The sequence below is a fragment of the Peromyscus leucopus genome, chromosome X (assembly GCF_004664715.2).
Source record: "Peromyscus leucopus breed LL Stock chromosome X, UCI_PerLeu_2.1, whole genome shotgun sequence".
NCBI lineage: Eukaryota > Metazoa > Chordata > Mammalia > Rodentia > Cricetidae > Peromyscus > Peromyscus leucopus.
This window is the reverse complement of record NC_051083.1, coordinates 60,189,081-60,214,851: the sequence shown is the minus strand read 5'-3', so window position 1 is coordinate 60,214,851 and position 25,771 is coordinate 60,189,081. Positions and strand designations below refer to the sequence as shown.

General features: G+C 39.5%; 1 protein-coding gene across 3 annotated transcripts in view; it reads right to left on the bottom strand.

The window, feature by feature from the left end:
- Positions 1-25,771, bottom strand: part of Kif4a (kinesin family member 4A) — a 117,838-nt gene that overhangs the window by 13,652 nt on the left and 78,415 nt on the right. For all 3 annotated transcript variants that reach the window (XM_037198838.1, XM_028883915.2, XM_028883916.2), the window contains 10 exons: positions 25,303-25,359; positions 23,694-23,879; positions 21,084-21,187; positions 19,974-20,118; positions 18,566-18,676; positions 10,633-10,716; positions 9,921-10,034; positions 2,406-2,561; positions 2,191-2,291; positions 1,074-1,203 (listed from right to left, as the gene is read on the bottom strand). In XM_037198838.1, the coding sequence (XP_037054733.1) occupies positions 1,074-1,203; positions 2,191-2,291; positions 2,406-2,561; positions 9,921-10,034; positions 10,633-10,716; positions 18,566-18,676; positions 19,974-20,118; positions 21,084-21,187; positions 23,694-23,879; positions 25,303-25,359 (1,188 nt within the window). The remainder of the gene's footprint in view (positions 1-1,073; positions 1,204-2,190; positions 2,292-2,405; positions 2,562-9,920; positions 10,035-10,632; positions 10,717-18,565; positions 18,677-19,973; positions 20,119-21,083; positions 21,188-23,693; positions 23,880-25,302; positions 25,360-25,771) is intronic.

The window sequence follows — 25,771 nt, the reverse complement described above, 5'->3', positions numbered from 1 at the left end:
TCAGAGTTACAGATGGTTATGAGCTACCACACGGGTGCTAGGAATTGAACCTGGGCACTCTGGAAAAGCAGCCAGTGCTCTTGGGTCACTGAATCATCTCTCCAGCCCTTTAAAAGCATTGTTTTATTATTCTTAGGCCATACGTCAATATTGATGCAGAGACAGGCAGTATCTTAGGGGTAGAACCCGCCACTGAAGTCATTCATCTGTTGCTTGCTCTGCATCAAGGCAAGAATAACCCTAAAATGGACAATATCTGACAATTCCAAAACTCTGAAACTTTAAGCAGATCTTAAAGCTTAAAAGGGGACTCACAGGAGTGAGCTTATAGCCAATTCTCTCTCAGAATCTCTGTTCACATGTTAGAACTTGTAGACCTGACTGCTGAAACTGTAGATCTTTCTAGATAAATCTCTTAGGCAAGACTGGTATGCTGTACTGACCTACTTTTGTTTTCAACTACTGGCCCAGACAGTGAGCATCACAAATACCAGTATTCCTAAGATTAGTCAGGTTTCCTTAGTAGAAGAAATCTGTTAGCCCAAGACAAAAATGTACGAAGCATAACTAATGCTCAACTTCTGGATTCAGAAACTATGCTTGTCTTGAGTTGTCAATTTTGATTTTCTTCTGACAGTTTATGATGAAGTTGTACATTTTAGATTAGTGAAGAGGGCTTTTTCTTACAATGAATCTGTATATGTCAAAATGATTAAGTTTTCTCCTTGAGACTATGTCTCAAATTTTTAAACAGACATCTCATAGCTGTTTTTAAAAGTTGTACAATACTTCATGCTTACCAGTAACTTCTTATGGCATCCTGGTCTTTTCTATTAACATCACTAATGCATACTTGCTAGGTTAGGCATGATGAGTGTCAATTTATGATATTTTTCTAAGTAGCTGTCCTGTACTTGCTTCTAACCAACTTTTATCTATTAAGCTCTTCAATATTAGTATCGTTGGAGATTCTACCATGAAAAGTAGCTACAGCACTAAGAAAGTGTTCCTTACACTTCAACCTATCCAGCCAGGTCCTCTGTAACTGTTATTATTAGGAAGAGTAGTTTTACCTCTCCAATTAAAAATTTTATGGCACATTTGGCTTCCAGAATTGTGGCAATATTCTCCCAGCGTTGTTTCGGCCTGTCTTCGCTTTCGGCATCCAGGAGCTTTTGTTGTAGGTCTGCAATCTGAGCACTCCTTCAGGGAGAGAACAGTGAGATTTATTGTCATCAGCCTCAATAGCAAGGAGAAAGGGAGGAGCTCTGAGTAGAAAATTAAAAGAATTTTATGTATGGAGTGATTAGTTAAAAGGTAAAAAGCTACCTTATTCAAATTTTATGTGGTACCTCCAAACCTAAAACAAAAGAAACCCCAAGGAAATAGCTAAGTGGCTCTAATTTTATTAAATACTGTTTAAAATAAGTGGAACACACACACACACACACACACACACACAGAGTTTGAGCGATTGATTTTTTTCTGTCTCATTTATTTCTCTGTGTCTACGTAGGTGTGGAGGTGAGCACATCATGGTGTGTGAACTTTCTGGTAGTTCTTCGTCCCACTCTTTTCTCAAAAATTTTTAGTAGTTCATTATATATTCTAGTTTTTAGCTCTCTGCTAGATGTGTAACTGATAAAGATTTCCCCCCCAATTCTATAGGCTGTCTCTTCACTGGAATGATGGTGTCCTTTGATGTACAGAAGCTTTTGTTTTTAATTTCATGAGGTCCCATTTGTTAACTGCCCAAAGCGGGTGCTTCCTATAAGTTGAAGTGTGTTCACTATTTTCTTCTCTCTGGGGTCATAGTCTCAGGTCTTAATTCAAGGTCTTTGAATTATGTGGAGTTGTCTGTGTACAGAAGGAGAGAAGGATCTTCTAGATGTAGCTAACCATTTGCTGAAGATGCTGTCTTTGTTGCAGTGTGTATTCTTGGCCTCTCTGCCAAAAAGTTTAAGAGCCTCAACGTTGTTTTACATTTGTAAGGTGAATGACACTCACCTCCTAGAGCATCACAGTGACTGAATGACAGAAATGATCTCAAAATACTGGTACTCTCTGTTTGCTACTGGTTTGCCCCATAAAAATCCTTCGAAAAGGAAGCAAGTTCTTGAATGAGTGGATTGATGGCACCTATTTGGATTCCAGGCATAACATTTTAGGCTTCAGATATAGCCCCATTACCTGAGCTCCAGTTCAGTCTCTAGGCTTTCAATCTGCTTTGCAATACAATTCTCTGCTTCTGAATCTTGACCACGCACTTCATCACGTGAGAATGTGCGCCTCTGTAAAGACAGTGGCCCAGAAGGTGAGATTCAAAAGGCAAGAGTCCTGCAAAACAATAAGGATTTGCTAGAAATTCCATGTGGTTATTGATAGCGTTTCCCCCTGACACTTACTCGGAGTTTAGGAGGTGGATTCTCTCCAGATTCTCTTTTTTCTTTGAGTTGTGCCACATCCTGAGCAAGGATCTTTCTATCTTCAAGAAGGTCATTCAGATGCCGTTTGGCTTCTTCAGTACTGACCATGACCTCAATTTCATTTCCAAGCCAATTCTAGAAGAGAAATTGGTAATGTGTGAGTTGGGGATGAGGACTCCATGGGCTAGATAGAGTTGAACTTAATTTCACTTGGACCAGAGTCTATGAAACCAGAAGTGAGATTTTTATTTGTGTCTATATCACTAAAACCATTAACTCTCTAAGAACTTTTATCAACACTATCTCCAAAGTCACGAGAGGCTTTCTATAGCAAACCTTTCTCTAGCTAGCCTCCTACTTCTATTTACTGCTCCCATACTGTTTGTGGGTTGTTTTTTCGCCATTAACTATCATGACACATGTTTAAAGCAGAGGCAGTGAGGGCTGGAGAGATGGCCCTGAAGTTAAGGGCACGCACTGCTCTTCCAGAAGACCCGAGTTTGGCTCCCGGCGCCCATGTCAGGCAGCCCCCCCAACTGCCTGTGACTCCAGCTCCTGGCTTCCCTTAGACACCTGAACTCAGGTGTACACATCCACATGCACACACAAGTAAATATAACGGAGAAATTATAAATAAATGAATGAAGTAGATGGAAAGGATTTTAAAAAGAAAATATAATTAGCTAAATAGACTTTTAGAAACAGTAACCTTGCAGGCTGGTTATAGCTTAGTGGTAGAGTGGGTGCTCACATTCAAAATGCTATAAATTCAATCCCCAACACCAAAAAGAGGAAAAACAAAAACAAAAACAAACAAACAAACAAAAAAAAAAAAGCCACAAAAGGCAGTTGGAGTGAGTTCTCAAAAGAACAAGAACTGTGTAAGCTCAAACCAGACAAGATCCCAGGAGGCGGGATGTGGGCCTGAAGGCCTACCCCTGACTGAAGAGCTACTGAAGCTGCCGCGATGAAAAGTTAGCTTTCTGTAAGAGTGTGACTGACTCCTGGTAGGTAGACCACACTCCAGTGGTTGGACACACACCCAAGAGTATTTGGGCATCACAGATTGGACTGGTGGGTTTAAAAATAAAAATGAGGACATGAAGTTGGTTAGGTAGGGAGGTGGGGGTGGATCTGATGGGAATTGGGGAGAAAAGGTGACTATGATCAAAATACATTATACAAAATTCTCAAAGAATTAATAAAAACATTACTAAAACAACCAACAACAACCACCACCACCACCACCACAAAAATCCCAGTGCTCATTCCTGAGAACATTAAAGATGACAATGAAGCTATACTGTAATAATAGTGATAAAAATTGGCTGTTTATGTGAAACACACTTTAAAAACAATGCACAATACGTTAAAATCAGCTGGGTCTACAATTAGCACACTAAACACTAATCAAAGGACAGCTGGGGGACTACATTAATATTCGAGGGAGACTTTAAAGGCAGGCACGATGGTGCATACCTATAATCCTAACACTCAGAAGGCTGAGCTAGAGGACCCTGAGAGTAAGGTCAATATGAACCTCCAAAATCCTGTCTCAAAAAGCAGAACAAGGGGCTGGAGAGACTGCTTAGCAGAGGACTCAGGTTCAGGTCCCAGCACCCCCAGAGTGGCTTACGTTCCCTTCTGACCTCCTCAAGCATCAGCTACACATGGGGTGCACATAAATAAATGCAGGCAAACACTCATACATATAAAATAAAGACAAGTATTTTAAAAAGCAAAATGAAACAAATAAAAAGAACAGGTATATTTTAGAATAAAAATATTACCAAGAATAAAGAAGTTAATTTCATAAAAATGAAGAAGCCAATTAATTCTATTTTTTTCTTTCTTTCCACTGAGACAAAATTTTGCTATGTAGCCCTGGCTGGCCTGGAACTTGCTATATAGAACAAGTTGGACCCAAACTTAGTATAATTCTTCCACCTCTGTCTCCCAAGTGCTGAGTTTAGTTTACAGGCATGAGCCATCTTGTTTGGTGAAGCCAATAAATTAGAACTGCTTGTGCCGGTAATCCCAGACCTCCCATTCAGCACATGTTCCCAAGAGGCAACAACATTGCTCCATATTGCGAAGCATATGAAGCAGAAGTCAGCATCTTTTGATATTGTGTTATATGCTTTCACATCCCATCATATCTACAAAATACCTATTTTTGTCTCCATACAATCATTTTGTTTTTCATTTTCAGTATTGTATTAAAGAAATTACATTAGATATTGAATACTTCGTAGACTTTTTGTTAGATGATTTTGTCCAACTCTAGGTAATATGTATTAGCATACTTAAAGTAGATAAGGCTGAACTATGATACTCAGCAGATGAGGTGTACTAAATGCATTTTTCAACTTATTATAAGTGCTTTGGGATGGAGCCTCATTATAAGCTGAGAAGCATCCACCTATAAAATAAAATAATAAAAAAAGTACCACTATGTTTGTAAGATATTAGTCTGTAGTTTTCCTGTAATGCCTTTATCTGGTTTTGTTATCAAGGTAATGCTAGCATCCTCATAAGCTGAGCAGCAAAAGTAGTCCTTCCAATTCAGTTGTCTATAAGACTTTGCATAGAACTAATATTTCTTCCCTACAAATTTGGGCTCGGCATGGTGGCATATGCCTTTAAAACCAGCACTTGAGAGGCAGAGGTAGGCAGTTCTCTACACAAGGCTAGCCTAGTGTACTCAGGGAGTTACAGGTCACCCAGAGGGGTGTGTGTGTGTGTGTGTGTGTGTGTGTGTGTGTGTGTGTGTGTGTGTGTATGAGAGAGAGAGAGAGAGGAGATGGATCTGTTGACCTCATGGGAGAGGGAGAGGGAGAGAGAGAGAGAGAGGGGGAGAGGGAGAGGGGGGAGAGAGAGAGAACATGAGTTGGATCTGTTGGCCTACATAGTTCTTTGTTTGCTATTTATCTATTTATTTATTTAGACAGGGTCTCTATATAGTCCTGGAGCTCTCTATGTAGACCAGGCTGTCCTTGAACTCAGAGATCTACCTACATCTGCCTCCTCAGTGTTGGGATTAAAGGTGTGCACCATTACCCCTGGCTCTTTAAATTTTTTTTTTTTTTTATTGATCAAGAATTTCGCCGGGCGGTGATGCACACCTTTAATCCCAGCACTCAGAGGCAGAGGCAGGTGGATCTCTGTGAGTTTGAGGCCAGCCTGGACTACAGAGTGATATCCAGGACAGGCACTAAAACTACACAGAGAAAACCTGTCTCGGAAAAAAAAAAATTCACAGCTGGGCAGTAGTGGCCCACGCCTTTAACTCGGGAGGCAGAGGCAGGTTGATCTCTGTGAGTTCAAGGTCAGCCTGGTCTACATAGCGAGCTCTAGGACAGTCTAACCTACACAGTGAGACACTGTCTTGGGAAAATTTTTTTTTTTCATATATGACTAACTTAAGTCCACTCTCTACTTCCTCCCTTATTCTCACCACCAGAAAGGAAGTTAATAAAATTCAACTTCAACAACTGATCTCAGGGGCTGGGGAGGTGACTCAGTGGTTAAAGCATTTGCCACAGAAATATGAAAGCTGGAGTTTAGATCCCCAGCACCGATTTATCAAAAGCAGGGATGGGGCATGGTAGCCTGCCTTAAGCACCGATTTATCAAAAGCAGGGGATGGGGCATGGTAGCCTGCCTTAAGTCTAGCACTTGGAAGGCAGACAGGGTACCCAGGCCTTCACAAGGGTCACACCCACCCACACACGCACACACCTGTGCACACATGCATATCCGCATACCAAACACACGAAAATTGACCTCAGGTTGTTCAGGTTATAACATGTTTCTTCTTCAGTAAACTTCAGTAGTTTGTGTGTTTCAGGGAAATTGTCCATTTCAGTTAAACTCTCAAATTTAGGCACTTACCACATTCTCTCTTAACCTTCATTATAATATATAAAATATACAGTGATATAATTTATGAAATTTCTGTTAATTACATTTTGTTTTCTACCTTTTCCTGATCAGGAAAGCCAGAGGCCTATGAAAGAACCAACTCTTTCTTACAGAGGTTAACTTGGAAAAATTGATGCTCACGTGTATTTGTTTAACATAATGCTTTCTGAAATAAGGTGCTACTATGTAGCCTAGGCTTACCTTCATTTCGTGATCCTCCTGCCTCAGTCCCCAAAATTCTAGGACCATAGGTATGAACTATCAAAATTAGAAATAATTTTTACAAAGCTCATTAATTTCTACTCTGGTCTTTATTACTTTCTTATTTCTGCTTACTTTGCACTTAATTTTACTTTCTTAGTTTCTTCAAGGAAGAAGTTGAGATTAATGACTTGCATTCTGTCTTTTCTAACATGGGTCCTGTCCATAGGGCTAGAAACTTCCTTTAATAATGTTGTATTTTCATTCAATTCAAGATGCACTCTAATAGTCTGAGTTAATTTCCTCTTTGACAGTGGCTTTTTTAGAAGTGTTATCTCTTAGTTTCTAAGTATCCAGGGAGTTTTTCAAATACAGTTGCATGTAATTCAGGCTGGCTTCAAACTGTAGTGAGGCTAGTCTTGAACTTCTGATCCTCCTGCCTCTACTCACAGAGTGTTGAGATGATAGGCGTGTGCTCTATCATTTTTGTTATTCATTTCTAGTTTAATTCCATCATGGTCAAAACCATACTGCACAAGACTTAAGCCATTCAGAGCACACTGAACCTTATTTTATGGCTCAGCATCTTAGTAGATTTTGTCTATGAACTTATTACGTAACCCATTTCCTAGGTTGTGCCAAATAACAATGCTTTTGCAGAAATATGCATGTGAGCTTTCTAATAGTAGCTTAATTCATGGAATGGCCTAGTTTAGGTGTTGACTGGATTGGCTTAAGGGATACCTAAAGATCAGGTAAAGGCATTGTTTTTCTGGGTTCATCTGTCAGGGTGTTTTCAGGGGAGACTAGCATGTGAGTAGGCGGACCGAGTTGGGAAGACTCATCATCAGTGTGGGTGGCTACCACCCAGAACATGCTGGAGTTGCAGCCAGAACAAAACTGATGGAGGGAGGGCACTTCCTGTCTTTCCTGGAGCCAGGGCACGGGAGCTCCGAGTACTTTGGTCTTTGGACTCCAGGGCTTACATCAACCCCCAGGTTCTCAAGCCTTTGCCCTGTGACTGGGAGTTACACAACCCCTCTCCTGGTTTTGAAGCTATCAGACTTAGACTCAACTGTGGTATGGTATCCTGGATAGGCAGCCTGCAGCTGAACCACTATGGGACATTTAGGCCTCTATAACTATGTGAGCCACGTCTCCTCCTAAATCTCTCATGTCTATTGGTTCTGTCCCTTGTTATTTGGGGTGTGACAGTTCACAGCTGTACTCCCAGCACTCTGGAGGCGGGAGCAAGAGGACTGCTACATGTTAGACTAGCCAGCCTGGGCTGGAGAAGCAATCCAGGCCAGCCTTTGTCTCCAAAAAAAGTCAAAAGCATCTAACAATTGACTGGATAAACAAACCATAGGAAAACCCATACAATGGAATATGACTTAGTGAAATAAATACACAAAAGTGAAAACTACTGAAACAAAACAACACAGATGAATCTTAAATGCATCACATTAAAAGAAGCCATATTTTGTTTGTAATTATAAGAGCAAACACAAAAGAGAGATAACCATAACCATCATAACCATCAGTGTTTTGGAGGTGCTCACCAGTAGAGTACCTGCCTAGCATGCACAAGGTCTTGGGTTTAAATCCTTAGCACTTACTGAAGTACCCAATACAACCCAGATACTTTATGTCAATTATGCCTTAATAAAATAAACTGTGTTTAAAAAAAAGCAATGTCATCTGCCATCCTAATAGCTAAAACAATCAAGTCGTAAGATTATTTTAATAATAAAGGAGAAAACGTCTGAAAAAATAAAATCAATTTAATAAAAAATTATTTAGTTTTAGGTATATGGGTGTTTTACTTGAATATATGTCTGTGTATGTATCTCAGGGCTATGTAGAGACCTTGTCTCAAAAAACAAAGAAAGAAAAAACAAAAACAAAAAAGCAAGTAGACATATGAAAAGATGCTCAGCATCCTTAGTTATTAGGGAAATGAACACTCTAACAAGGTACCATTTTGTATCTACTAGAATCCCTAGAGACTGACCATACTATAGGTATTGTTGAGAACATGCAGCAACAAGGACCTTCAATCACTGCTGGTAGGAATGGTACAACCACTTTGGAAAACAGTTCAGTAGTTGTTTAATAGGAAAACATACACTTAGCAGATGAGAAAGCTATTTGAGTCCAGGCTGTCTACCAAAAAGAAATAAGACACATAGTTCCCACAAAAACTTGGTCCATGAGTGTTCAATACAATATCTGTAATAGCCCAAACTGGAAATAACTCAAATGACCACCAATAGGTGACCAGAGAAGTTATGATACATCCATACAATGAATGGGATGTCACTCAGCAATAAAAGTAACTGATGTATGTAATCATATGGATGAATGTGAAAATAATTATGCTGAATAAAAGGCCAAAAAGTCAGATACCATGCAATTCCATTTTAGTAAAATTATAAAAAATAAAGAAATCTATAGTGACAGAAAACCAATCCTTTCTCTCTCTGGTTTTTCAAGACAGGGTTTCTCTGTGTATCAGTTCTGGCTATCCTGGAACTTGCTCTGTAGACCAGGCATGCCTCTGCTTGAGATCCGCATGCCTCTGCCTTCTGAGAGCTGGGATTAAAGGTGTGTGCCACCACCACCTGGTTATATCTGGGTCTTGAATTTTAGGAAGTTTAAATCTTTAGATTTACTTAATGTGTATGAGTGTTTTGCCTGTATGCATATATATGAACCAGTGGATTCAAACTCTCCATGGATCTCAGACTTGCCTTGACCTCATAATTTTCTTGCCTCAGCTTCAGAAATGCTATGAGGTCACGGGTATCCCACCATGCCTGGCCAGAAAGCATATTTGGGGATTCTATGCGTATTGGTTCCCTTTCTCATTGCTTTGACCAAACAACCGACAAAAGCAGCTTCAGGAACAGTTTCTTGCTTTTCACAGACTAGTGGCACACAGCTCCACACAGCAGGGAAGGCGTGGGGGCAGGCATGTGAGGTGGGTGGTCCCACTGTGCTGGATGTCAGCAAGCAGGAAAGACAGGAATACTCACACTCAGCTTACCTTCCCTTTTTCATTCAGTCTCGGACCCCAGTCCACGGTATAGCACGACCCAGCACTTCACCAAACTGTATACTTTAAATACATACCATTCCTGGTACGTCAATCACACCAGAACAAAATAGTAACTGAGCTATGACAGGCAGGGATACAAAGAATGCTCTACTCTTGTTCTTTGACAACAGTTGAAAGAGATCTTTTAAAATAAGCATTTCAGGCAGAACTTCAAATTCTGTATTTACTTTCAAATCAAAAGCAAGTTATTTCCTATTTCCCCTGTCCCCAGTGCATGTAAAGAAAATGACGGTTCAAGCTGTTCGTACCTTCATTCGAGCTGCAGTGCCTTCCATCCCACGGCTTTGAGTCTCTTTCCGCTTTTCTGCAACTTCCTTTTGCTTTTGGAGAGCATCCTTAAGACGTTTGTTGGCAGCTGCTGCCTAAATACAAACGGGAGATGGGGATGCTGAAGAACATTTTAATTTGCAGCATCTCAGTAAACAAATTCTAGGTTTGAATTCCTATAGGAACCAGGTTTTCAAATCTCCAGGGACATGATAACTAATGACTAGCAGCTACTGCTTCAGTGCTGCAAGAGGGGTACATTTAATGGAAGTTCTGCAGACTGAAAATGTCTGGGAATGTCATGTATTGCTAGTAGTCTGTTCTATTTTATTAAGAAAAAAAAGGCCAAATTAGAATAAAAAAAACCCCCACATTTGAATGGTACAGTTTTCAACACAGGTTTTATTCATTCACAGATCATACTAGATAAAAAGAGATGAAGATTTAGGACTTATTCAGTTTTCATGGTAGTACATGTTCATAATCCCAACACTTAGGAGGTAGCGTCAGGAAGATTAGGAGTTAAAGGCCAGCTTGGACTACAGAAAAAAAAAAACAAAAACTAAACCCCCAAATAAAACAAAATAAACAAGAAGATTTAAACAATGCTGGTCAATATTGACTCCCCCCCCCATTTCCTAAGACACTTTGTGAGCATGCATTCGGCATGGCAGACAGGCCTTTCTTACCTACCTCCTCAGTTTTACGTCTCAGCACAGTAGACTGTTTCTGGAAGTTCCTTTCAAGTTTGAGCAGTTCGTACTGCCTCTTACGATCCTGATAACAAGAAAGTCAGATCTTAATTGATGTTCAGTGAACCAAAATAAAACCTTAACTAAGAAACCTTCCCAGATGTCCTTTATATTTAAGGCTAAGTAAAATACTGTGAGTAGCCTTTATCTTATCAGAATTAAGAACTGGAAGTACTAGAAACTATGTTTGCATATATAATAAAGATCCTTGTCTTCCTCAGCTTATTGCTCTGTGTTCAAATTCTCCATTTGTCAGACTTACATCAATTATAAATATTACCATAGAATGTGAGATCGGGAAGAAACCAAAGATCATTCAATGAACAGCCTTGTCCACATAGTTCACTATTGACAGAGCTAGAACTCAGTTTTACTGATAAAAAGATCAGTACTTTTCAACTTCAGGAGTTGGTCATAAAACCCAGTGGCCAGAAAAAAGGAGAAAGCTACCACAGAGTCAGTCCCCTATAAAAGTAAGATAACTCCAGCTAAGGAAGCTTCACAATTTTGAACACATCTAGCTCACCTGAATCTATCCTCTCTGCTAAGAGATGGAAAATGAGGACCATGAAACATTATGGGATATCAGCCACTTCAAACAACCACACACGTAACTGCTTTGATTTCTTGGCCCCTTCCTTATTTTCCTAATCCATTAAGCTTTCCGGTTCTACTTGTTGCTTACCCAATCTGGACAGCATGGTCAGCCATTTTAGTGATGTCTTGGCCAGCATACATATAAGAACTATTATAAGATGGCTAACACAAATGAACTCAAGGGTGTTTTTGTAGACTTTCTGTCTCATATTATTTTGTTTTGGCATTTTTGCCTTACTGTTGTTTTGTTTGTATATTATATTTTCTAATTCTGTGTATTTTTAGGCGTTTATTGTGTGTTTATTTCTGTGTATTCTTTTTTGTACTTTCAAAAATTATTCTGGTTTGTTTTGCCTATTTATTTTCAAAAGAGAGAAAAAGAAGGCATAGAGTTGGGTAGGAAAGGAGGATCTAGGAAGAGCTGGGGAGGAGAAACTGTGATCAGAATATAAAAAATTTATTTTCAATAAAAAAAGTTGAATATGCTGATTCTAGGAAGCAGGCAATTGTGGGACATGAGGTGTGGCTTTGAGTTGGCCTTTTGAAATTATCTGATTCTGAAAATTATAACTGATTAAAGCTGAAATGAAGTTTTGAAATAATCCTGCATCCACAACAAATTAAAAATTTGATTAAAAAAAAAAGAACTATTAGTTTCACCAGTGGGGATTGTAGCTTAGTGGTAGAGTGCCTTGTCCACCATGCACGAAGTCTTGCCAGGGAAAAGAAGAGGAAGCTACTCATTTTGTGTAACTCATATCATATTTATACAGTAGGTACTGCACTAGGTTCTGGGACGTGGACATGAAGATGATCTGGTTAGTATTCTCACAGAGACTGCAAATGAACGTAAACGACACAGAATTATAACAGAGTGCAATATAACTGTAGGCCTGTAGTTAGGCCTGTTTTACTAGGCTATGCGTTAGTGTGCGGTCAAGGGAACGAAACAGGAGACTAAACTCTCTCATCACAAAGCTTCCTGGAGAAGTTAGTGCCGCCGCCGCCGCCGCCGCCGCCGCCGCCAGTGCCTCTGCTGTCCTGAGATCTCCTCCCGTTTAGTGCAGTGTGCTTTTCTAGTCCCTCCTCCTCCTCGACAACAACCTCAGCCTCATTAGCACTCCCCAACCCTGACTGCAGATCCTCCTTCCTCTGCAGTCTTACAGATCTCATTGTTGTTTCATCCTATGGGAACTAAAGAGACTGTTTTCTTAGCCTTCTTTCTTTTCTCTTCCCTTTCTTTCCTTCTAGAGGCTGCTCTTGAACTAATTACACTTCTTTTTTCTATACATTCCCCATCTCTACAATCATATCATTCCTGTGGTTTCAATTTTCACTTTTCGGCAAGATAATTCCCTAATTATGAACTCCAGCCCATTCTCTCTTCTGAACTCAGTTAATATCATCTCTCTGTCCCAGAGATTATACTCCTGAAACGAGCATCACCACAGCAGACCAGAATTTGCCTCTAATCTTCCCAGCCACTCAAAAGCCTGAAATAACTGTTGATGTTCTCCCTGACTCATTTTTTTTTTTTTTTGTAGTTTTTCAAGACAGGGTTTCTCTGTGTAGCTTTGGTTCCTGCCCTGGATCTCTCTCTGTAGCCCAGGCTGGCCTCAAACTCACAGAGATCTCCTGCCCCTGCCTCCCCAGTGCTGGGAATAAAGGCGTGCGCCACCGCCGCCACCACCTGGCCATTGACTCATCTTTGAAAGGCATATTTTACATTTATGATAATTCAGTCAACATTAACTGAGCGCATACTGTAATATATAATTACTGTTTTAGTCAATGGGAAAATGGAAGTGAACAAAATAAAGATTCTTGGCAATACAGCATACTCAGTGCTGTAAAGTATTACTTAGTGCTTTACACATAAGCCTTCTTTTGCTTTAAGTGGTTTTATAGAGATAATTAACATATGATGGAGTTGAATCACCTAATGTATGAGTCATGGCTTTTGGCAGAGCCATAGAGCTTATGTAAAACCAACACCACAATTCAAGTGTTGCCACATTTTCATCACCACAGAACGAAATTTCAATTCCTTTACCTATCATGCATGCCACAACCCTATCACTGTAAGGACTATTTTCTACCTATAAATCGGCCAATTCTGGACATTTCCCATAATATGTTATTATTTGTGACTAGCACAATGTTTTCAAGGTTCATCCATGTTGCAGCATATGCCAGTGATCATAATATTTCACTGTATACGTATTTTGTATTTATACAGTCACTCACTGATACACTCAGCCCCCCCCCCCCGCCAGTTTTGGCTAATATCGCTTATGTTAAGTTTGGACATGGGTATGCCTTTATACCTTCTCAGTAGACAGAACTAAGAGAGGAATCCCTGGGTCATAGAGTACCTCTAAAGTTTTTGCCTAACCAACTGCCAACGATTTGTCAAAGCAGCCACACCGTTTCCCCATCCTACCAGCAAATGTATGTATCTAATTGTGAACTCTTGCCAAAGCTTATCTTTTTTTCCACAGTAATTGTCTCAGTGGGTGTGAAATGGTATGCCACTGCGGTTTCCATTTGCATTTTCCTGGTGGCTAATGACACCGAGCACCTTCTGTGAACTTTGCTGCTTTGTTCTCCTTACAACTGGGTTAGGATTACTGATACTGGATACAAGGTCCTTGGCAGCTCTGTGACTTAGAAATACTTTCTGCCGCTTTGTCTGCTGACTATTCATGTTCATGCTGGTATTTTTTTTTTTTTTTAAACAGGAGAGCAGCTTTTAAGTTTTTCTAATCTAATTTTTCTTTGACTGTGCTTTAGGTATCCCATTAAAAATAAAAAAAAAAAAATTTTGCCTAATCAAAAGTCACAATACTAACACTTTTGCTTTCTTCTAAGAGATTCTTAAGTTTTAGCTCTTACATATATTTAAATTTTATTGTTTACTGATTTAGGATGTGTGTGTGTGTGTGTGTGTGTGTGTGTGTGTGTGTGTGTGTGTGTGTGTAGGTCAGAGGAGAACTTGTAGGAGTCAGTTCTCTCTTTCTACCATCTGGGGCCCAGTCAATGAGCTCAGGCTTGGTGGCAAGTACCTTTGTTGGATAAGCTACCTCATTGGGTTTGGTTTCATTTTATATACGGTGTGAGGCAGGTTCCAACTCTGATTACCTGGTTGACTTGGCATTGTTTGATGGAAAGACTCTTCTTTGTGTGTGTGCAAATGCATTGGAATGAGGATGTGTGCATATATACATGTGCCCATGCAGGTGGAAGTGAGAGGTGAGTGAGCCTCAAGCGTGATTTCTTTTTTCTTTTTTTTTATATATATATTTTATTTTACATACCATTCAGTTCTACATATCAGCCATGGGTTCCCCTATTCTCCCCCTCCCACACCCTCCCCTTACCCCCAGCCTACCCCCCATTCCCACCTCCTCCAGGACAAGTCCTCCCCCGAGGACTGCGATCAACCTGGTAGACTCAGTCCAGGCAGGTCCAGTCCCCTCCTCCCAGACTAAGCCAAGTGTCCCTGCATAAGCTCCAGGTTTCAAACAGCCAACTCATGCAATGAGCACAGGACTTGGTCCCACTGCCTAGTTGCCTCCCAAACTGATCAAGCCAATGCGTGATTTCTTAAGAGCAATCTATCTTGTTTTTTGAGACACACTCTCCCTAGGACCTATGGCTCATAGAACAGCCCAGGCTGGTTGGGTGTTGAGCATTTCCCCACTGAAAAGACTATTCTTTCTTCAATGAATTGTCTTGGCACCACTACTGAAAATCAACTGTGTCACCAGGTCTAGTGACACATGCTTGTAATTCCACAACTACTCAGGGGCTGGGACAAGGCAAGTATAGCCTAGTCGGTGTAACTCAGTGAGATTGGAGTTGAAAAAAGAAAAAGAAATATATTAAAAAGAAGACATGGAGTAGGGAGAGGGGCATCTGGGAGGAATTAAATGTGGGTAAGGGTAAATAAGATCAAAATATATTGTAGTCATGTATGGAACCACCAAAGATTAAATCTTAAAAACTAGAAACTAAAAAAAAAAGTAAAATCAGGGCCGAGAATGTAGCTCAATGGTAGAATTTCTGCTTAATCCCTGATGTTGGCCCTCCAATAACACAAACTGATTATAAATGCATGATTTGGGGATTTTTAGTTCTAACTCACTGATAATTGTTGTAGCCTTTTCTTTTTGATTGCTCTTACAAGTCCATCTGAATTTTAGGATGGGTTTTGTTTTCTAGGACTAGGAACTAAACCCAGAGTCTCATAAATGCTAGGCAAGCATTTTATCACTGAAATTTTGACTAAGATTGTATTGAATCTACAAAAAAAAATCTGAGGAATAGTTTATCTTTAGAATATCAAATCTTTCCAGCCATGAATATGAACTATCTTTTCTTTTATTTGGTTCTTTAATGTTTTATAGTCTCCAGTGTGAAATTGGAAATTTCTTTTGCTAATTGTTCTTAAGTATTTTTATTGAGGCTATTCCAAATTGAATGGTTTTCCCTATTTTATATGTATAGAAATACAACTTTTCTGCTTTAATTTTTTTTATTTATTTTATTTGTGCATGTGTTTACTTATGTAAATTTATGTGCACTATGTGCATGCATGAGCCTGATAGGGCAAGAAGAGGGCATTGGGTTTCTTGGAACTGGAGTTATAGGCAGTTGTAAGTTATGTGGTTACTGGGAACTGAACCCAGGTCCTCTGCAGGAGCAATAAGTACTCACCACCAAGCCATGTCTCCAACCCCACAACTTATTTTCTTATACTGACTATGTATCCTCCAATCTTGCTGAACTGACATACTAGCAGAAATATTTTGGTGTACCCTCTGGAATTTTCTGTATATTTGATCATGTTATCTGCAAACAATAACCAATGGGAGAATGTTTAATAGAATTGATGAGAGCAGGCAATCCTTGTTCCTGATCTAAGGGAAACTTTTTTTTTATCATTAAGCATAATCTAATGTTGGCAGTGTTCTTTTTTTTTCCATATACAACTTTATCAGATTCAGGAAGTCATCTTTTAACCTTGTTTTTTTTTAATCAAAGTATGTTAGGTTTTGTCAGAAGCTTTTTTCTGTGGACATGTGTTGAAGATTAAATTCAGTGTGTGTGTGTGTGTGTGTGTGTGTGTGTGTGTGTGTGTGTGTGTGTACTGAAGGCAGGCGGGTTCTCATGCCCGCTGAACTTTCCGTTTCTCTGTTTAACAGATGGTCTAGTTAGGCCAGCAGGATGGCTCAGCGGGTGGCAGCACCTGCTGCTAAGCCCAGAGACCCGAGTTTGATTCCTGAGACTCCATGGAGAGAGAATCAACTACAACAACTTGTCCTCTGATCTCTACATGTATACCATGGCACATGTACACCCATTCACATACACATATATGAGATAAATAAATGTTAAAAAATAGTGACTGGTCCATTTTACATTCCACTAGTAATGTGTGAGGATCCTGATTTCATCACATTACCACTGACTTTGTTATTTTCTGTTTTTTTATTTTTGTTTTGGTTTTTTGTTTTTGAGACAGGGTTTCTCTGTAACAGTCCTGGCTGTCCTAGAACTAGATCTGTAAACCAAGTTGACCTTGAACTCAGAGATTCACCTGTCTCTGCCTCCCAAGTGCTGGGATTAAAGGGATGGGCCACCATCCGGCACTATTTTCTGCTTTAATTGCAGCTTTTCCAGTGGATATGAAGTGATATTGCACTGTGGTTTCCATGTGTGCCCTATTAAACAGCTCAATTGTCTTGAGAACTGTTTTCTTATTTTCTATTATAAACCATGCTCTTTCTTCTCATATTTTGCCCAAGTAGCATACATTTAGTTTTGCTTGCTTTTGAACTGCCCATTGTTAAGCCTAAACTAAACTAAACCAAACTAAACAAACACACACAGACACTTTGAAAACCTTTCTGAAAAATGCTATACTAAAAATCTTGCTGGGTTGCCGGGCAGTGGAGGCGCACGCCTTTAATCCCAGCACTCGGGAGGCAGAGCCAGGTGGATCTCTGTGAGTTCAAGGCCATCCTGGGCTACCAAGTGAGCTCCAGGAAAGGCGCAAAGCTACGCAGAGAAACCCTGTCTCGAAAAACCAAAAAAAAAAAAAATCTTGCTGGGCAATGAGATGGCTCAGCAGGAAAAGGTGCTTGCCACCAAGCCTGAGGATCGAAGGTTTGATCCCTTAAATCCATATGGTAGGCGGAGAAAATGACTTCACACAAGCTGTACTCTGACCTCCCAACCCTGGCTGTTCGTGTCCTCCTCCCTCTGTGCAATAAAATAAATATAATTTCTTAAGAGTTTGCTAAATCAAGTGTTTTTATTTTTCTAATTCCTTGAGCTATATATTGCCATGAGTAATCATCAGTAGTATATTTTCCCTGGTGACACTTTGGTTTCTTTAGAATTTTCCTCTGCCAAATCTTTCCTGTATTTAGGATCAGAAGCATCTGGAACTTGCTGAATCGCTCGTAAGATCATTCTGCTTTTAGCACAGCATCACTGGAGGTAAGCAGAAAGTGTCCCTATATACGAGCTGTCCCATAGCAACCTCAAATGCTACTGACGTGGCTCAATGTATACTTTTTGCCTTCTGTATTATATGTCTCATACATTTTGGTCCTGGTTTTCCTTCATTGCTTGTTTTTGCTGAAGTGATTATTTTTCTTGTGTGTTGTTCTTTTTAAAATTATTTTATTTATCACTGTGTGGAGGACAGAGGACAATCAATCTCCTTCCACCTTATGTGTTTCTGGGGCCACTCAGGTTGTGGGGTTTGGCAGCTGAACCATCTCACTGGCCTCTTTTTGTATCATTTTTAAATCCTCTAGTTATTTATTCCTTGTATTCAAGAAATCCATGCTTATATTGCAACTTCCTGTACAAACAAGACATTATTCAAGGAAAGAGCTCATTTATTCCTCAGCTTTCAACTTCTCATAGTACCTCGTCCACAGTGCCTTGCATATGGTAGACACTCAACAGAAACCTGTTCAATTCAGGAATGTCACACTTCTGGAGACAGCAGAGATACGAAAAGAACCTTTTTTTTTTTTCACTGAATGACATTAATGTAATAACTAAGGTTATTATTGTGGTATTTGCTTTTCTTTAGAACACAAACCAAAGCCATTAGCCTAAACTTGAGGTATATACACAATACATATTCAACTTTAAGCAAAATACTTTCCATAATATTACATGAAAAGAATCTTTAGTATTACTAGCTTGGAGAAGGGCTCATTAGCTAGGCCTTTGAGAAGCTTTAATTAACTTACCCGTTCTTTTAACTGGATTACTTCTTTGTCTTTTTGTTGTTTCCAATGTCTAAACTTCTCAGCATCCTCTTTCATTTGACGCATTAACTGTACTCGCTGGTTTTTCATCATCTGTAAAAAACAAAACAAAAGCCGGGCGGTGGTGGCACACGCCTTTAATCCCAGCACTCGGGAGGCAGAGGCAGGCGGATCTCTGTGAGTTCGAGGCCAGCCTGGACTACCAAGTGAGTTCCAGGAAAGGCGCAAAGCTACACAGAGAAACCCTGTCTTGAAAAAACCAAAAAACCAAAAAACCAAAAAAAAAAAAAAAAAAAAAAAAACTAAACTAACCTAAACCAAACCAGTGTATTAGTCATGTGTTCTTTATTCTAGGCTGATGTCCGGATGGATAGAATAACCATAAAGAAGAGAAGAAGGCCAGAGCTAAGCTGAGAAGGTCAACAACAAAAGCTGAGTAGGCTTGCTACCCCTTGCGAGCCTTAAACAGGGTTTCCAAGTATTGATCATAAAATGGAGACTCAAAAAGTAAGAGAAACATTCCAGAAAGCTAAATCCAGCCTTATATTTACTTTAGATAAGTAGTATTTCAAGGAATATTTTCTTTCTTTTTTTAAATTTATTTTTATTTTTTATTTTGTGTATGTGTGTGTGTCTATGAATGTTAGTGAGGTGTTAGATCCCCTGGAGTTAGAGTTCCAGGCGGCTGTGAGCCACCACCTGATGTGGGTGTTGGGAACTGAATTTGGATTGTCTGGAAGAGCAGCAAGGGCTCTTAGTCACTGAGTTATCCTGAAGAAAGTAAGGAAGATATATGGTTGTTTTTTTTTTAAGATAGCATCTCACCAGGCAACTCTGACTGGCCTGAAAATTGCTATGTAGACCAGGTTGACCTTGAACTCAGAAAAATCCACCTGTCTTTGCATCTGGAGAGCTGGGATTAAAGGTGGCGCCAAGGAATTAATTCTCAGATCAGGGACAAATTCACTTATCAACTATTAATATTCTGAAGATTTCAGTGCAAATGAGCTGTAATCACTTTGCTGATGTTCAGTAACTGAAAATATCCTCTAGATGTCTGACATCTTGCTACTACTTTACAAAATTGTGCCACGAGATCATGGAAGATGATCAGAACATCACCATTAAATATTTACATATTTTAATCTTTTGGTCTAACATTAAAATTTCTGTATCCAAAAAAGAAGTCAAAGGTCAAAGCAAAGTTTTGTAATTCGGGTTCCAGCGACTAGCACAATGTCCCAAAATGCCACACTTGTGGCTATTTTTACATCTGAAATGATTGCCCTGTTTCCCCCTGTCTCACCTGAAATCACTTCAGCAGGCTTCTAAATGGAACACCTAGGCTGGCCGTTCCAATGTGGTAAACACAAGGATGAGAGCATATTACCTGTATCTCCTGGTTCAGCTTGGAGACGGTATGCTCAGTGGATTCCTTCAGCTTCAGAAGTTTGGACTGTTCATGTAGTTTCTTTTTCAAATCAGCTATTTGACCCTCTAGCTCTTGGAGACGTTTGCGACGGCGCTCACTCAACCTAAACACAGTTGTAATAGGAGTGAAATGGCTTATTTTAAAATATAACAAAGGACTCCCAGGTTTACAACTTTAGATATAGTCTTCTTTAAAGAAGTCACCTAGTTTTAGCTGTAAGGACAAATCCTGATGATTATTATATAAGTTGGGGGCAGAAAGTAAGCATTTAACATAACTCGAAAGAACACAAGGTTTAATGCAAGAGAAAATGAAAATAATCATAAGGAAGAGCAATTGAGGCTCTGTCTAAGGGACAGTCTAAGGGAAAGGAAGGGGTTCTGATTGTCTGTCTTCGTTTTATTCTTAACTAAAAACTGGATGGTTATACTGATTTTTAATTATTAACTTGGGCGTTAATTTTATTCACAAGCAAGGGCACCAAAATTGTCGAGGAGGTCCTAAGATTTTTTTCAAGTGCCAGCTTACATTTAAGTTTTTATAAATCCTTCCTTGATCACACCAGCCTGAATCAATAGCTCCTGCCTATGAACGCTAATACTGCTTTTTCTTAACAAAGTAACGCATAGTCACTCTAAAGCTCATGGGGCACTAGTTGTTTGCTGTGTTTTAGCATTCTTTTAGTGCCATCCTGAGATGTTAGTTTATTGGGGCGGGGGCGATGACTGAGGAGTTAACTGCACATGCTGCTCTTGCAGATGAGCCAAATGCAGTTTCCAGCATCCACACTGGGTGGTTCACAACCATCTGCAAGTCCATTGTCAGGGATCTTGTACCATTTTCTGTCCTCCATGGGCACCTATATTCATGTACCCATACTACCACCCAATAATCAAATATAAGAAAGGAAAGAAGTCTCAATTATTTAATTTTTCTTCTGTCTAGGTTTCTTTTCCCTACCTACTGTTTCAATCATTTGGGGGCACTGGATGGGTCTTCTACTTCTCTATTCTCTCAAAATCACCTTATACATGGCAGGGACTTGGCATTTATTGACTTTATTCTTACTTGGCTTGGTTGGCATCCTTCTTTGCTGTTTGAAGTTCAAGAATCAAGTCTTCCTTTTCCTTCTGTAGACTGAGAACTTCCAACTCTAGATTTTTAATGTTATCCTAGAAACATTACAGGTCAGAGAGAAAGAAAAAATTATATAGAATAGGAAGACAATTGATTCAACATTCTGTCTCCAGGAACCATAAATTATTTTTTGAGACAGGGTCTCATTTTATAGCTCTAGCTGGCCTGGAACTTGCAAACTGGTCTCAAATTCGTGGAGCTCAGCCTGCTTCTGCTTCCTGACGGTTTGGATTAAAGTTGTATCCGACCTTGCCTGGCCCGTGAACGACTTTTATTATTTTTTCTTCCCTCCCTCCCATTCCTTTGTGTTTTATTTTCTTTGAAACAAACAGGTTCTTATTCTACAGGCCAGTTTGGATTCTTTGCTATCCTCATACCTTACCTTCCCAAGGCCTAAGGTCACAGGGATTCTACACATCTGGATTTATGAATTAAATTTTACTACTTCAATCCCACACTAAAAATACTTCCTTTTCATTTAATGGAGAATAAAGTTGTGTGGTAGCAAAAAAAAATATTACTTGTGAAGTTCAAAGGCCTGGATTTGAATCTTAACTATAACACAAAGCATATCATAGAAAACCCCATGATGGAAGTACCACTGAGGCCATAAATTCAGCACATAGACAGCACCCCCTGCCAAAACTAAAACTTCCTTATAGAGTAGGAACTACCCTGGAGGAATTTGTTTTCCATGTTTTTGGGTAGTATAAGAAAGACTTACTAGTAATCTTTTATTGATTCTGGAAAGTCAAAACACATTTGACCTGAAAAGGGCTGCACTGTATGCCTTGCCATAGACAATTGAACTACATATTTCCTCCTGTAACTCCACTAAAATGAGGCAAAAAGTTGCATAAATTAACAAGCATGCAGAGTAGGGAGTATTCAAGACATAGCAACAGAGTTTGGGAAGAGCAAAAGAGCAACTGACTTCCAGAATGGAAACAGTTAAACTAGGATTCCTCCAGGCTGAAAGCCAACAAGCAGCAAGCTGGTTTGTATCATGGAAACAGAGAGGAGTGGAGACTTCCTTTCGGAGGGACTGAAACTTTCAGGCTGGACTGCCAGCCCAGATACAGCTAAAAGGATACATGAAGAGCTGCGATGCTGACATGTACTGAAGAGAACTGAATGACGAGAGACGGCTACTAACTCCCCCTTTCCACCACTCCCTCACACAAGCAGAGGAAAGGAGATTTCTGTGGGAACCTGACCAGCTCAGAACTTCTGACTGGCTTTTAGTTCCTCACTTGTCTGTTTGTATAGCTAGCCAAAGATCAGCAGTAATTTGAGGAGAGTTCTTAAGTGAAGGCGAGACTAAAACATACAAAAGTAAGGAAATGTGGAGGAAAGAGAGGCTAGGAAAGGAGAATAAAATCTTGATCAATTTTAATTCCTAATCTTAGATAGATACAACATCCATTAAAAAAGGTTTCTATAAACAAGAACAATCCAGAGCTTCAATAAGAGATCTTAGAAAATAGTAGGCAAATAAAAACCTTTACCAGAAGGGAAAGGAAATCTAGAGAGCAGAATAAAATGACAAGGACAAGGACATAGAAAACAGGAGGGAAGAGGGAAGAAGAGCAGCGTGAAATCTCCGAGGTCCGACACCTGACTAAGGGGAGTTGAAGAAAGAAGATGTGGTCAAGTAACTGTATCCAGGAAACGAAGACACACTTTGGGGAGTGAAAGGACCCATGCAGCACTAAGCACAATCAATGAGGAATGAGCTATAGCAAGCTTATCACTGTAAGATTAAGTGATACTTGGGGACAAAAAAAACCCCCGAGTTTCCAGAGGGAAAAACTCAAAATCATATGTACTTCTTAATAGCAACACTGGAAACAGAAGACAAAGGAGCAACACTTTCGAAATTCTATACATAAACAACATACATAGAATTTAAAACCCAGCCAAGTGAACACATATAAGAATGAAAAGATCAACTTTTCAGAGATGTAAAGATTCATAACATTTTCCTTTCATGTATGTTTCCTGGGTGGAGCTGTATTTGACAGTAACAGAAAGGTACACCAAGTGAAAAGACTTCCCAGGACTATAACCCTAAGTTGATGACTAGGCAGTTAGACTAGGAAAGCAAACTAGGACATATCAACTAAAGGCCTGTTTATTAATTAGCAAGAGCCACTTAGACATATCATGAGGAAAACGTTTAGCTATTTCCCCAGTTATGTATTTAAATAATTCATACTACAACCTGGATCATCTGCTAAGAGACGTGCCTATTTCAGAAACCACACATTTCTTAGAACACGATTGTTCTACAAGTAGGGACTACATTTATGGTAACATTGTCAAACTATTACATGCTCATGGTGTACAATGAGACATTATATTAAATGATACAAAATTACAGATTTCCTGTAATGAAAGTATTCTTAAGAGAAGCCAGCAATAGAATAGAATTCCAGGCACACTATGCACATCATCTTGTCTTCTCATTACCCAAAGTGGTGGCTTTTCTTCTTTCCATAAGTTAGACATGACCAACTGCTGACTGAGAAAACACTTTACCTGGTACTGGAACTGGATAGGCCGTAGTTGGCTATCATTCTGAGTCATCTTCTTAGCTAGGGCCTCTTTCAATGCAAGTTCTTTATTCAGCTCAATCAGCTCCTTGGACATCTGAGCTTGACGTAGAGCATGTTGAGTGCTGAAAACATCAGAAGACCTGCTGGTATTGGGACTGGTTTCCACTTGCTGGAAAAGACAATGATTTTGTGATAGCTATTCTTGGTTGTTAATTTGATTACATCAGGAATTAACTAAAACCTAAAAATGTCTGGGCACATCTGTGAGGGATTTTTTTGAAGTGAAAGAACCACCTCTAATCTGGGACACACCTTTTGTTGGAAGCCTATATAAAGGATATCAAGGAGGAAAACTCGCTGTTTGCCTACTTTCTCCTGCACTCACTAGCAAATCCATTCCTTCAATGGCATTAGAGCCTACTCCTTCAGAAATCTGGCATATACTGAAGACCAGTTGAGACATCTAGCCTTCTGGATTCCAACTACTGAATTCTTGGGCTTTCTGCACACTGGCAGCCACTATTGGATTAGCTGGATCATAGCCTGTAAGTCATTCTAATAAATGCCATCTCTCTCTCTCTCTCTCTCTCTCTCTCTCTCTCTCTCTCTCTCTCTCTCTCTCTCCATTCTGTAAGTTCTATTACTGTAGAGAACCCTAATACAGATTTGTAAGAGAAACAAGAAGCTGGAGTTCCTTAGATACTACTTGACTCCCCACAGCCATTTTTCCATCAGCAATACCTGTGTTCTTTCACTCTTGTGACTTATTATATAACATCAGCTTGAAACACTTAGAATTAACTATGGAGCTTATTCCCTTGCTCATATAATACTATGCAATACAGATAAGTTTTCTTGCTCCTCCCTATACTGATCTGACAAACAAGCCTTACTTCTTTCATTTCATCTCAAGAGGCTCCTAAAGAAGAGAAGACACTGGACATAGCACGTTGGAAATGGAAAAAGAGTCATTTATTCTGACACAGCTAACTTTTATTACCGAATTTATCTCCTATCTTGCTTCATTCAGAATAAGAAAACTACTAATAGGTACTTGTTTCAAGAGTAAAAGGCTTCCTCAAGAAAACCACTGACCAAACTTCCATTTTTCACTTTAATGTATAACCTTAGTCAAAGTCAATAACAGATACCTTATCTATTGTTGTGATCTGAACACTCAAAACATTTCCCTTTCTTTGTTTTATCCCATGGTCATCCCATCCATAGAAAAGCATATTCAGAAAACATTCTCCTCCAGTGCTTTTTTTGACACTGTCACAATTTGTTCCTTTCCGTGTTTTAACTTATTGGGTAACTGAAACAGAATACTAGGACCTAATAGAAAATAAGCCAGATTGAAAAATGAAACATGATGTCCCCTGAGAAGTTCTGCTGCTCATTACCAGTTAGATTATTAGAAACAGAGCTTATCCTTGTTGGAGGTATTATGAAACAGATTTACTCTAAAGAGCATTCTATGAAGAAGGATAATAATTACAGGTCCTCTTCCCGAGTCAACTGATCAATTATAGGGAGCTACAGGAGGCAGCAGTGAATGCTCCAGGTTCCACACAAGTGGGTCGATTACTCACAGCGTCTGCTTCCACTGCAGCATCAATGGTTGCAGTCATGCAAGCAACAGCTTCATCCTGTAGCAAAAGACGTTTTGATTTAGGAAAACCAAGTGAAGTCAAATTTACAAAAGATTTTGATGCTGGCTGATTTTTTTAAAATGATATTTTTAAAGTATATGCAGAGGTCATTTATGGTACTGGACTGATTTTGTGGTCACAGAGAACCTAACAGCTATGTGTTTCCATTTCCCACCTCTCAGGGACCTTTCTTTTTTCTAAAGGGTAATTGTGTAGTCTTTGGGGGGGGGAATAAGATCGTGTGATAAGAGAGCAAAGATCACTGAGCCAGTGAAACATTTAACCATTCTAACAAGTCAAAATTTAACCCATTTTATAGACAGTTACACTTTATTTTTATGCTTCTACCACCGAGTCCCTATTAATGTACAAGCCTAGCCACTCCTTGTGGACATACCCTCAGAAACCA